Source organism: Oryx dammah, unplaced genomic scaffold (genome assembly GCF_014754425.2).
Source record: "Oryx dammah isolate SB20612 unplaced genomic scaffold, SCBI_Odam_1.1 HiC_scaffold_20, whole genome shotgun sequence".
In the NCBI taxonomy this organism is placed as follows: domain Eukaryota; kingdom Metazoa; phylum Chordata; class Mammalia; order Artiodactyla; family Bovidae; genus Oryx; species Oryx dammah.
In genome coordinates this window covers 14,152,954-14,166,002 of record NW_024070204.1, presented here as the reverse complement: position 1 = coordinate 14,166,002, position 13,049 = coordinate 14,152,954, and the positions used below count along the sequence as shown (strand labels likewise).

At 41.3% G+C, this 13,049-nt stretch overlaps 1 protein-coding gene across 1 annotated transcript in view; it reads right to left on the bottom strand.

Annotated features, from left to right (window-relative positions):
- The window catches only part of FBXL7 (F-box and leucine rich repeat protein 7), a 450,930-nt gene that overhangs the window by 322,715 nt on the left and 115,166 nt on the right, over positions 1-13,049 (bottom strand). Inside the window, exon 2 of the mRNA XM_040262474.1 lies at positions 2,564-2,653. Coding sequence (XP_040118408.1) covers positions 2,564-2,653 — 90 coding nt within the window. The remainder of the gene's footprint in view (positions 1-2,563; positions 2,654-13,049) is intronic.

The window sequence follows — 13,049 nt, the reverse complement described above, 5'->3', positions numbered from 1 at the left end:
TTCATGTATGTACCCACACACATGCACACACACACACACACACACACTACCCAGGGAACGATGTAACACCCTCCCCATCCAGCCCATCAGGGAGAAGTCCAACACTGCTCCAGAATGCTTCCAAACCCAGCTATTACAGGGATGGCCACAGATTTCAAAAGCTGCAGGAAAGTTGAATATTATCCTCCACAATAGATACCATGTTTAGAAATCAGTATCACTCAGACTCTTAAACTGAGGATCCTCGCTACGCTTCCTGAAGACAATATCCTTGAATTCAAAGGAGAAAAATCATAACAGGGTCAAAGGACTGAAGAAAACAACCATAATCAAACAGCTTCGGAAAAACCGGGCAACCACACATTCAATTTGGTTTAATAGCAAAGGTTAAATATAGTTCTAGAAAACTGTGGAGAAAGAATCAAAGAAGCATTTTCAATATGCTCTTCTGTGGCGCGTGTAGGAAACCAGTGTCCACCTTTTGTTTTCTTTTGCCGTGTGTTGCAGAGCGAGGTCACCTAGGCATTTTCCGGTAGGAGGAAACCGACACGAAACAGGTAAATCCACCTTGTGGAGGTCAGAGAATGTGATGCTCTGATCACTTCTCCTGAGAGGTGGACCTGGGCTCTGTCATCTGTAAACTGAGGAAATGGGCACTGGCTATTACGCTTCCATCTTGAAAAAATAGACCCATAGTATGAGGCCATTCTGTGGCAAACAACCCTGAAACACACTTTAATGCAACTAATATCCACATCAAATTCATTTTGTAACATTTAAAAATTTTCACTGATGGAAAAACAGCAACAAAAAGGATTCATGCAAATAAATAGCAAAACAGTGCATTCTTTTAAATTTTTTTCAGATAAGCAAAAAGTGGATAGTAGGATGAAGTGCTTCCATTTAAGACTTCAGAAAAAACTTCATACCAATTTAGCCCAGTTGCTAAAAATTCTGTTTCATATGAATATCACAGTTTTTTGTTTTTCTCTCCTGAAAATGCACTGTGACCAAAATGTTTAAAACACTGGCTGAGCCTACACCAAAAGCATCTTCCTAAGAAAAAGGCAAAATAGAAATGAAAAATTTGAGTCCCTATAGTTTATTTTGAAGCATAAAAAGCAGACATTTTTTAAATGCTTGAAATCCCATAGTCCCAACCTTGGCAACATAGCTCATATATTCTTGCATTTTCTACTTCTGAAACGGAGAAAAAAATAAGAGAACTTAAATCCATTGGCTAGAATCAATTCACCTGATTCGCACATTACCTTAACTGAATTTCAAAAATAATTTAATCCCCACATTTGAATTAACAGGCAGAAAATTAAGTTTGGACTGCTACCTGATTCTTTACTGCATTGAGAAGAACACACCAATCCGTTTGCCATACACTGTGGTAAAACAGTGCTAAGGCATTAAACACAAAGGAATACAACCCAGTGGTAAAATATATTTATCCATCAGTCTGGGGATAATTAACTCAGAGAAGTTAACTTTTATATGAAACACCCCAAGTCAAAGAATACCCAAAGAAGACACACACAACAGGAGTAAACCATCATCATTAATGTAAAACGTGTAGTGCAGACCAAGAACAATCTAACAGCTCAAACGACCAACACCAGGCTATGCGTACACTTTCTGATATTATAAACAGCAGAAACTAAGCTTCTGAAACAAGGACTGGAAATGCATTTCCACAACACCCTGTATGCATCAGGAAAGTAGGCTCTATATACTGCCATGAGGGATCAGCTGACACCCCACAAGTCTTTCATTACAAATGGCATTCATGTCTTCCACAGACCTTCATTCAACCATTCATTTAGAAAGAATTCTTCTGCAAAAAAGAAGTCATGTAATTGTGTGTTTCATATTAACATAAAAGGAGCTGAGTCCATAACTGAGTCAACTTTTTACCAAATAACTACTACAGAATCAATTATTTCCACACTCAAACAAAAAAGGATAACTGAAAAGCTTCTCAACTATTGGGAAGCAGTTAAATTCCAACACCTGTTACTACATATAGTCAAATTCTTCATCAAGAACACCAATGCAACCCATCTTTGTTTTGACAAGCAGGAATTCTCACTTAATCTTTTTAAAGAATCAAACAAACCTCTTCTCCTACTCCCCAATATTGGGGACTGGTTCAGGTTCTACAAATCACACAACTATGACTTTCCCATTATCAAAATCACAAATTCCAGGTGTGCCTATTTCAAAAGTTCTTGCAGGAACTTTCAACTAGAGCGGAAGGATTTTACAATCATGTTTCCCATACTGAAAAACAAGACATCATTCATAAACATTCCCAAAAGTCGGCCTATTATATTTTGATAAAATAACAGCATTTACCTTAAACTGCACCAAAACAACTTTAGTAGACATTGACAACAATGCAATAAAAGAGAAAACCTTGGCCTTCCCATTTTTTGAGAATCTCATATGCTCCCACTGAGCAGAACAGATCTGAGACTCACACATTTTATGTGTCTTCCAAATACAGCCAGCACTGTAACGAGAGCACAGGAGATAATGAAGACCAGATGCCTACCTTCGCTGGTAGCCACATTCTTCTGGGCTTGGGTCGGCGTGTGATCTGTACTTGAACTCACGTCGGATGAGATGCTTGAGCTGCCTTTGCCTAGAGAAAACAAGAACGAGGAGCTTTTGAATATTGTCATTTCAGAACTAGACTGTGCCTTCCATTCCATCTCACACCAAGCCATATCACTCGTTTCCAAGAAAGGAGCCGTAACACTAAGAATGAAGTTTATTAGTTTTCTGGCCTCATGCATTAAATATCTTTGGGGAAATATCTGACCCATGCCATAACAGAGCTAAAGCCCTATTATAATATGGCTTGACTATAAACTCAGATGATTATAAGGTATTGTCAAACATGATAACGTAATATAGTTTTGGCATATATGTGAACAAGAGAGTATGAGTGGGAGTCACATCTACAGTATTATTTTTTCTTTGCAACTATAAACTATACATTTTCTGGTAAATGACAAAAGCAAATCTAGGAATGAGGCATCATCCAAGGGGCAAGAGCCTGCTGGCTCCAAACAGCTGCATTGCCTTAAAAAAACAAATTCCCTAATTTAATGGGTTCTTCATTACAACAAACAAAAAACCTGCTTTGTTCTTCTAATGCAGGGCTTCTTAAATGGGGATGCCTCCTCCTCCAGTGGACATCTGGCAAGGACTGGTTTCGTTTTAATTGTCCCAGTGGGGGAAGGTGTGCTACCGGCATCTAGTGGGTAGAGACTAGGGAAGCTGCTCAATGCCTTACAGTGTGTATGACAGCACCCCACAGCTTTCAAAAAATAATCCAGACCAGAGCATCAGCTGGGCTGAACGTGGGAAATCCTGGCCTAAATAACCTAACCTCAGCTGACAACTGACTTTCTGCTCTTCTAACTTTAAATCTGAACATATGTCAATACATTAATACTGCTGAACATTTTGTCTCTCAATCATGTCTGACTCTTTGTGACCCCACGGACTATAGCCTACCAGGCTCTTCTGTCCACAGGATTCTCGAGGCAAGAATACTGGAGTGGATGGCCATTTCCTTCTCCAGGGGAATCTTCCCGACCTGGGGATTGACCCTGGGTCTCCTGCACTGTAGGTGGATTCTTTACCATTTGAGCCAGCAGGGAATGAAAGTCTACAAATAGGACACACACTGTATAAGGAGGGAGGTGCCAGTGACCACTGGGCAGAATTCTGAAATGATCTCCACGGTACCTGCTGCAGACTGAATGGCCGTGTTCCCAAAAATTCCTGTGTTAAAAGTTAATCTCCAGTATGATAGTTTTAGGAGGTGATTATAGTATTTGGAGGTGATTAGATCACGAGAGTAGAGCCCTCATGAGTGTGATTAGTGCCCTTATTGAAGAGACCCCAGAGTGCCCCTCTGTCCTTTTATCATGTACGGACACAGGGAAGAGATGGCCATCTATGAACCAGGAAGCAGCTCCTCACCAGACACCTTGATATCAGACTTTTCAGCCTCCAGAACTGTGAGAATTAAATATCTGTTAACATTATAAGTCACCCAGTCTATGGTATTTTGTTGTAAGCAGCCTGAACAGGCTAAGCCAGTGCCCATGCCCTTGGTAACCTGCTCCCCTTATGTGTGGACAGAATTTGCAATTTGTTACTAAACCATAGGGCATGGCAATGGTAAGAGGGTTTTACAGATGTAATTAAATTTCCTATAGCATTGACTTTAATCAAAACGGTGATTATCCTGGGTGGGCCTGACCTAAATACCTAAGTAAACCCTTTATAGAGCCTAGAGGAGAGAGACTCTTCCTCCTTGTCTTGAAGATGCAAACCATCATGCATGCTACAGCTGCAAGGAGATAAATTCTACCAACCCTACATGAGCCTGGAAGAGGATCCAACTTCAGATGAGATAGCTGACCAGGCCAACATCTTGATGACAGCTTTGCAAGATCCCGAACAAAAGACCCAGCTGACCCAAGCCCTGAATTCTGAACCAAGGAAACAGTGAAAGAATAGATGTATTTTGTTGTAAACTTTGCTAAATTCATGGTAATCTGTTACACGACAATAGAAAACTAAAACAATGCCCAGTTAATTACATCCCAAATGAACTCTTTTCATGCCACAAATTATGATCTAGATTCTTACACGCAGCTGAGAAACACTGTTTTCAAATAGTCTTCTCTGCACAGTGGTACATAACCCAGTTGGGTGGAGGGAGTTTACAGTCTATGAAAGGACAATGTAGAAAAGCACAAATGGGCTTGTGTTGAAAGAGCTTCAGGATTTTGTTTGCTAAGGTTGAGAGTAATGGAAGAATCCAAGTTCATTGGTGATATCACCTGAGCAGGGACCTCAAATGGCTATTGCTTCTTCTTGCCACTGTACATCACTCATGACTTATCGCTCTGAAACAATTCTGTCATTCCCGTCATCTCTACCCATTTCACACGCAGGGGGAGAAGCACGCAGTAGTTTCTCTTGGGGACCAATGCCTTGACCTCTGCAGAAAGCCATACCGAGAACACAGGAGTACCAGGCAAAGTGCTCAGTTTGGCGACCATCACACCTATCAGTCACTCTGTCCTGTATCCATCATGGCTGCCAGTTTCTCATGCAATTGGAATGATCTGTGCTTTTGAATGTTTCAAGTACTATATCTGGAGTCTCTGGCTTCAAAACCCTGCTCTACCATTTCCAAGCCACATACATATCCATGAACAAGTCACTCAAACTAAATCTTGTTTCATCTCCTGGTAATGTGAAGATGCAAACCTCTTGCACTTTATACAAATGGATGTCATGGTGCCCAGGCTTTGCTGTGTGTATCAGTCAGGCTTCTCCAGAGAAACAGAACTGATAAAAGTGTAAATATCTCCCATTAGGATACATGTCAGGATCAGGGGAAATTATAGAATCATTTCTATAGTATATATATATATGGGATTTTCATATATTCATATATATGAGATACTGAGTTGACCAAAAAGTTCATTTGGATTTTTCCATTACCCCATATAAATATTGGCCAATCCAATATTTATACATATATATATGACACATATATATTGAAAATAAAGTGAGTAAAGTCGCTCAGTCGTGTCCAACTCTTTGCGACCCCGTGGACTGTAGCGCTCCAGGCTCCTCCATCCATGGGATTCTCCAGGCAAGAATACTGGAGTGGGTTGCCATTTCCTTCTCCAGGGGATCTTCCTGACCCAGGGATCGAACCCAGGTCTCCCGCATTGCAGGCAGACGCTTTAACCTCTGAGCCACCAGGGGATGATATATATTGAAAATATACATTATAAAATATCTATTATTATATATTTACAATTTATATTATACATACACATATACATATAATATACTATATATAGATACAGAGTTAAAGAGAAAGAGATTTAAAGGAATTGGCTCACAGAATAGTTGGAGCTCACAAGTTGGGAATCTGTACGCAGGGTAGGCACGCAAGCAGGATGGAAACTCAGGTAGGAGTTAATGCTGCAGCCTTGAGGCAAAACTATTTATTTTCCAATAAACTTCACATTTTACTTTAAAGGCCTTAAAGTGATTGGACTGAAGGCCCACTGTCCAATCAATGGTCATTATCAAAGGTAAACTTAAAGTCAACTAAAACAGCAGATGAAGTCAGATTCCATAACTGTGTACTATGGCCTGGCCAGGCTGACACAGACAACTTTCTACCACGGTGTCAGACCCACAGGAATTGAAAATCCATATTTGCCAGGCACCATGCCTGGAAGAAGATCTGTCAGACTCTCTAAGCTTCACTGCCTTTCATCCATAAAACAGAGATAAAAACAAATAAAAAACCAACTACTCATTTCCTCTATTAAAAATAGGGGAATTATACTCCCACCTCTCACGGAGAGAGAGGCTGCTATGAGCTATGGTTTATAAAGGCATTCAGTCACATCCGGTCCTGGAGAGAGTCCACTGCATGATCGTTTAATATTGACCCAATGATCACAGTTCAATTTGTATCAGGAAGTAAGAAATAAAATGTAAAACACTAATTATAATTTGACTATATATGCATATATAATAGCAAATAAATATTATGTATGCTTATAAATTAAATTCTACATGCGTTATAGATCTAGTAAAAATCCCTCAAGCATAAACAAAGTTGGCAATTCTGCTCTCTATCCAACTGCTACATGAAAGTTTGTTTATTTGATCAATGGCCAAAACCCCCATTAGGGGTGGTTAGCATATCCAAACTGTGCCGGTCGGATTTGGTAAAGTAAAATTTTGCTCTTTATTGAATTTCCTCCCAAGCGGGCTAGAAGCCTAAATGAGGGCAATTGAACAAATAATTAGGTATCAAATATATAAACATCAAAGAAAGCGAAGACTAACAATGCACTGAGGTTGGTAGGTGTTGCCTGTAACAGGTGAGCATACACTTCTGTGAATCTCAACCACCATATGGACAAATTAGCCAGCGGGTCCATCATTTCAGGGACTTGAGGTGCACTGTTAACCTAAGCATGTTAGCCGAAGAATTTGATCCCAATCACAGATCCCTTCAGGCTGTTAGAGGGTACCAGGTTCTCCCAATGTCTGAAAAGATGTTCATTAAATGAGGATCCTATTTGAACAGGATTTCAAATCTCTTTTAATATAAAAATCTCCATGTATAAAACTGCAACACTAAGTATCTTTTCTTTTCTCTTTCCCAGTGCCCAGGCCGACTGTGCAAAAGCAGATGTTTAAAACAAGACAGACGTTCCATTGTTATTTATTGACAACATGAGGAAGGCAAAGGGGGGGAGAGAAAAGATCAATCAGTACATAACAAAAAAGAATCAGTGGGCTCCTATGCTTTCTAACATTCTTAAGAGTCCAATAAATCCCTTGCAAAATTAATTCCCTTTATCAATGCCAGATTAGATGCATCAAATTCATTCCTGTGGATTTCGGTCAAGGACCCCTGACAGGAAATGCACAAAGGAGCATGTGGACACATGTGGTGGGGGCCTTAGCCCTTTATGCCTGTTTCTTTCAGGTAGCCACTTGATTCCAAGTGGCTGCTGCAGGTACACCCTGAGAACCTTATTTAATATCAAATGTCCACACCAAAGGAAAGAGAATTCTTTTTTCTCAGAATTAGATCAAGGGAGCAGTGGGTCATGTTTGTGTATTGAATTCACTGTTATTTTCCTGATTGTTATCTTGAGATAGTTTCTTATCTTCTTTGATCCATGGTTCAAACGTCTGTATGTACAGAATAATAATATTAGTTATCTCAAAGAATGATCTGGCCTAATCCCCGGCTCAGGTGCATATTAGCTTTTGGAAAGAAACTGAACACATATTCTTGAAGCATATTAGTTCTTTCAGGCCAACGAGAATTTTATAGATGAGTTCTCCAGAGTTGGAGATATTGATGGAGAGTGAAATGAGGAGGTATCAAATACCAGGACCCTGTTTCACTTTATTGTGAGCTGAAAACAGTAGATGGTGTCCTTTGCTTTGCTTCTCCTATTTTTTGGTCTTTCCTGGTGAGGGTTGAAAGCACAATCTAAGGAGCACAACAGTGAGAATGGAAAAGAAACAGAGAGAGCTCAGAGTCATGTTTTGAGTCTTTTTTTTTTTTCCTATCAAGCCATTTAATGTCCTAACTGGAACTTTCTTTACTCCCTTTTTCCCAAAGTACCTAACAAGTGATCTCAGGCTCAATGATCAGGACTCACAGTTGTAACTGGAGGGTGATCTGGGGCAGAGACAAAGATTGGTTAACTGAGCACCTACATTATGCTGCCATATGCCAGGCCGTTCTCCTAAGAGGCCACAGCTCTCACAGGTTTATGTCCATCCTGAGAAAAACCTAGGGCAATTTTCAGCATTTTCCTCTTTGCTAAGAAATGCAAGATTTGCTTCAGGGTGCTGACATTCTTTCAATATTTTTTAAAAATAAATATAACATAACATTTGCTGTCTTCACTATTTTTTACTTGTACAGTTCAGAGATATCCACTCATAGTGTTGTACACCCATCACTACTGTTTCCACAACTTTTCCATTACTTGACACAGAAATTCTGTATCACAGCCCCATAAATCTCTATCCTTCCCTCTTTCAGTCCCTGGTAATCTCTACCTGCTTTGCATCTCTATGAATTAGCCTATTCTGGATATTTCCTATAGATAGAGTCATGCAATCTTCATCCTTTGCTTTTTTTTCACTTATATTTTCAGTGGTTCATCCAAGTTGTACGTCCCTCCTTTTTTGGCCAAATAATATTCCATTGTGTGTATGTTCCATGTTTCAGGGTACACTGATGGGCACTTCGCATGTTTCTACCTTGTAGCTACTGTGACTGATGCTACCTTGACAGAGGCCTGGCTTCAGTACTGGCAGTTTGTAACTTAGAAACTTCTGGTGCTTGTTGTTTCTAGCTGAAATCAGATCCTGAGGTCTGTGGCTGGAGCCAGGGCAGGAGAACAGAGTACACAGAGTTCTTCCAGGAGAGAAATGGACAATCCCACTGCTGAGGCAGCAGCTCCTCCGGAGCCATTCACTTCCAATCCTGTGGCAGCTTCCGGGGTGAGCTGCCAACTGGCCCATATCACAGACAATAGCAGAGCAGCACAGGGCTTTGGGATCTGAACACACAACTGCTGCAAAGCTCGGCTGAACACAGCTCCTTCTTCCAAAGCCTGTGGGACGCTGATTAGAGCTGGACTGCCAGGGGATGCCTGGGGATGGCCCCTTTCTCTCCTTCTTGGGGACAGTCCATGTCTTCTCTAGCAGAGGCAAGAGCTTCAGCCTCCAGGCAGACAACTCAGGAGGGGGTGTCCCCGCTCCAACACCAGACAAGGGAAACCACGATGTGAAATGCAAGCCCAGGCTCAACCACGCAGGACCCTGCAGGATACTTCATCATTTCAGTGATGTTAGCTTAGAAGCCAAAGGCTAAAGACAGAAAGAATTCAGGACAAATGATTTCAGTCGAGCAGCAATCATTTTACATCTCAGCGCCACTCTCTTTACCTTGGTGAAGAAAAGAACATATTCTTAGACAAAAGTTTCAGTTAAAGCCAATCTTTTCTGCATTGTTCCTGGAGGCTGTGATTACTAAAAAGAAAAAGAAGAAAGACGCATGATTTTGACACAGTTCCCTTAAACCCATCCAGGGAACTCAACAGGCTGGCTATAAGTGTGAGTAAAGCATGAGGTGCCACCTTGCAGTGTGTATGCAGTTTGAACACCCACTGCCTGGACCACAACCTGGCTTTGCTGCTATCTAGCTGATTGAATCAGACATGCAACAAATGACTGATTCCAAATTGGGAAAGGAGTACATCAAGGCTTTATATTATCACCTTGCTTATTTCAATTATATGCAGGGTACACCATGTGGAATGCTGGGCTGCATGAAGCACAAGCTGGAATCAAGATTGCTGGGAGAAATATCAATAACCTCAGATACACAGATGACACCACCCTTATGGCAGAAAGCAAAGAGGAACTAAAGAGCCTATTGATGAAAGTGAAAGAGGAGAATGAAAAAGTTGGCTTAAAACTCAACATTCAGTAAACTAAGATCATGGCATCCGGTCCCATCACTTCATGGCAAATAGATGGGGAAACAATGGAAACAGTGACAGACTTTCTTTTCTTGGGCTCCAAAATCACAGCAGTTGGTGACTGCAGCCATGAAATTAAAAGACGCTTACTCCTTGGAAGAAAAGCTATGGCAAACCTAGACAGCACATTAAAAGGCAGAGACATTACTTTGCTGACAAAGGTCCATCTAGTCAAAGCTATGGTTTTTCCAGTAGTCATGTATGCATGTGAGAGCTGGACCATAAAGAAAGCTGAGTGCCAAAGAACTGATACTTTTGAACTGTGGTGTTGGAGAAGACTCTTGAGAATCCCTTGGACTGCAAGGAGATCCAACCAGTCCATCCTAAAGGAAATCAGTCCTGAATATTCATTGGAAGGACTGATGCTGAAGCTGAATCTCCAGTACTTTGGCCGCCTGATGCAAAGTGCTGACTCATTTGAAAAGACCCTCATACTGGGAAAGATTGAAGGCAGGAGGAGAAGGGGACGATAGAAGATGAGATGGTTGGAAGTCATCACTGACTCAATGGACATGATTTTAAGCAAGCTCCAGGAGTTGGTGATGGACAGGGAAGTCCATAGGTCACAAAGAGTCAGACATGACTGAGCGACTGAACTGAACTGAGCTGGTTGAGTTGGAGGAAGCTTTCTTACTTTCCAAGAACCTCCATTTCTCCACCTGTAAAATGACGTGCAAGGATGCTAAGTCATTTCTGTCGTGTCCAACTCTTTTCGACCCTACGAACTGAAGCCCACCAGCTCCTCTGTCCATGGAATTCTCCAGGCAAGAATACTGAAGTGGGTTGTTTTGCCCTCCTCCAGGGGATCTTCCCTATCGAGGGATCGAACTGAAGTCTCTCATGTCTTCTGCACTGGCAGGCAAGTTCTTTACTGCTAGTGCCACCTAGAAAGCCTGTAAAATGGAATACTAGGAGATATAAACTCATAGCACAACTATGAGAATAAAATGAAGTCAATAAGTCAATTGCTCATAAGGCATACACGTATAATAGATACTTAGTGGTGTTAGCTACTATTAACCATCCTCCCTATTTTTATTATTAATCAATAATCCAATTCAATTCAACAACTACATGCTAAATCTACTGTATGTGAAGAGTTGTGATTAGCACTAGAAAAAAACAAGACAGTCTACATTGGGTGGGGAAGTAAAACACAGATACACAAGTAGAATTGAACATAAATGCAGTATAAGGTTTTAAACATTAAGGTTTAAACATTTTAAACATATAAGGTTTTAAATCACTAAGTGATCATCTCAAACACTTTGATTCACAAAATTTCATCACTGCTTGGTGTGACTGCTGTTTTCTTTTATAATGATGTTAAAATTATGTAGGTTGATTATAAACAATCATGTCTGCTCTACTGGACTTTCAACTTCACGAAGGTAGATTTCATACGTATCTACTCACTGCTCTACTCTCTAAAGCAAGCACAGTGGTTGGCATGCTATGTTCACTCGGTACCCACGTGTTAAATGACTTGGCATCAGTGAGTGAAGGATCCACCGAGCAAATAAACTGGAAACGTATTCCTAATGGAAGAGCCCTGTTCCCATCGTGTTTCCTAATAAACACTACACCTTCCTACGGGCACCACTTAAATCTTTGTTACACCAAAAGACAGTCTTCACATAACAGCTATGTGTTGACTGCACAAAACAGAAATTACAAAATTCATACATATTCGCAGTGGTGACGTACTATATGGTAGTGGTCCTCAACCTTTATGGCACCAGGGACCAGTTTCATGGAAGATAATTCTTCCAGAGATTGGTGGGGGTTGGGGAGATGGTGTTAGGATGATTCAAGCACATTACATTTATTGTACACTTTACTTCTATTATCACATTATGATATATAATAAAATAATTACACAATTCACCATAATGCAGAATCAGTGGGAGCCCTAAGCTTGTTTTCTGGCAACTAGATGGTCCCATCTGGGGATGATGGAAGACAGTGGCAGCTGCTCCCCAGTGCTAGCAACACTGTCTCAGCTCCACCTCAGGGCATCAGGCATTAGATTCTCACAAGGAACACGCAAGCTAGATCCCTGGCATGCACAGTTCACAGTAGGGTTGGTGCTCCTAAATACAGATGAGACTTCACTCACTTGCCCACTGCTTACCTCCTGCTGTGCAGCCTGGTTCCTGACAGGTCACGGATCTATACTGGTCCATGGCCTGGGGGTTGGGGACTACTGCTATGTAGTACTCTGTATTAGCTCCTCGGGATGCTGGAGCAAATTATCACTAACCAAATGGCTTAAAATAAAAGAAGTTTGTTGTCCCATGATCTTGGAAGCTAGAAGTCTGAAATTAAGGTGCCAGAAGAGCCGTGCTCTAGAGAGAATCTGTTCCCTGCCTCTCTCCTAGCTCCTCCCAGTTGCCAGCAATCCTTGGCATTCTCTGGTTTGTGGCAGCATATTGCCAGTCTCCACCAGTCCTCACATGGCCACTTCCCTTTTATGTGACTCTTCATTCCTTCTTATAAGGACACCAGCCTTACTGAATTGACTCCACCCGACTCCAGTGTGGTATGTTAGTTGCTCAGTCATGTCTGACTCTTTGTGACCCCATGGACTGTTACCCGCCAGGCTCCTCTGCCTATGGGATTTTCCAGGCAAGAATACTGGAGTGGGTAGCCATTCCCTTTTTCAGGGGATCTTTCCAACTCAGGGATCGAGCCCAGGTCTCTTGAATTGCAGGCAGGTTCTTTACTATCTGAGCCACCAAAGAAGGCCCAGTGTGCCCTCATCTTCATAATTACACCTGTAAGGACCCGATTCCCAAATCAAGTCACATTCTGACGTTTCAAGAAGAGAGGGGGAGGGCACTCTTCAACCCAGTAGATTCTCCAGCACTATTTTCTGCAGAATTAAGCAGAAAGCCG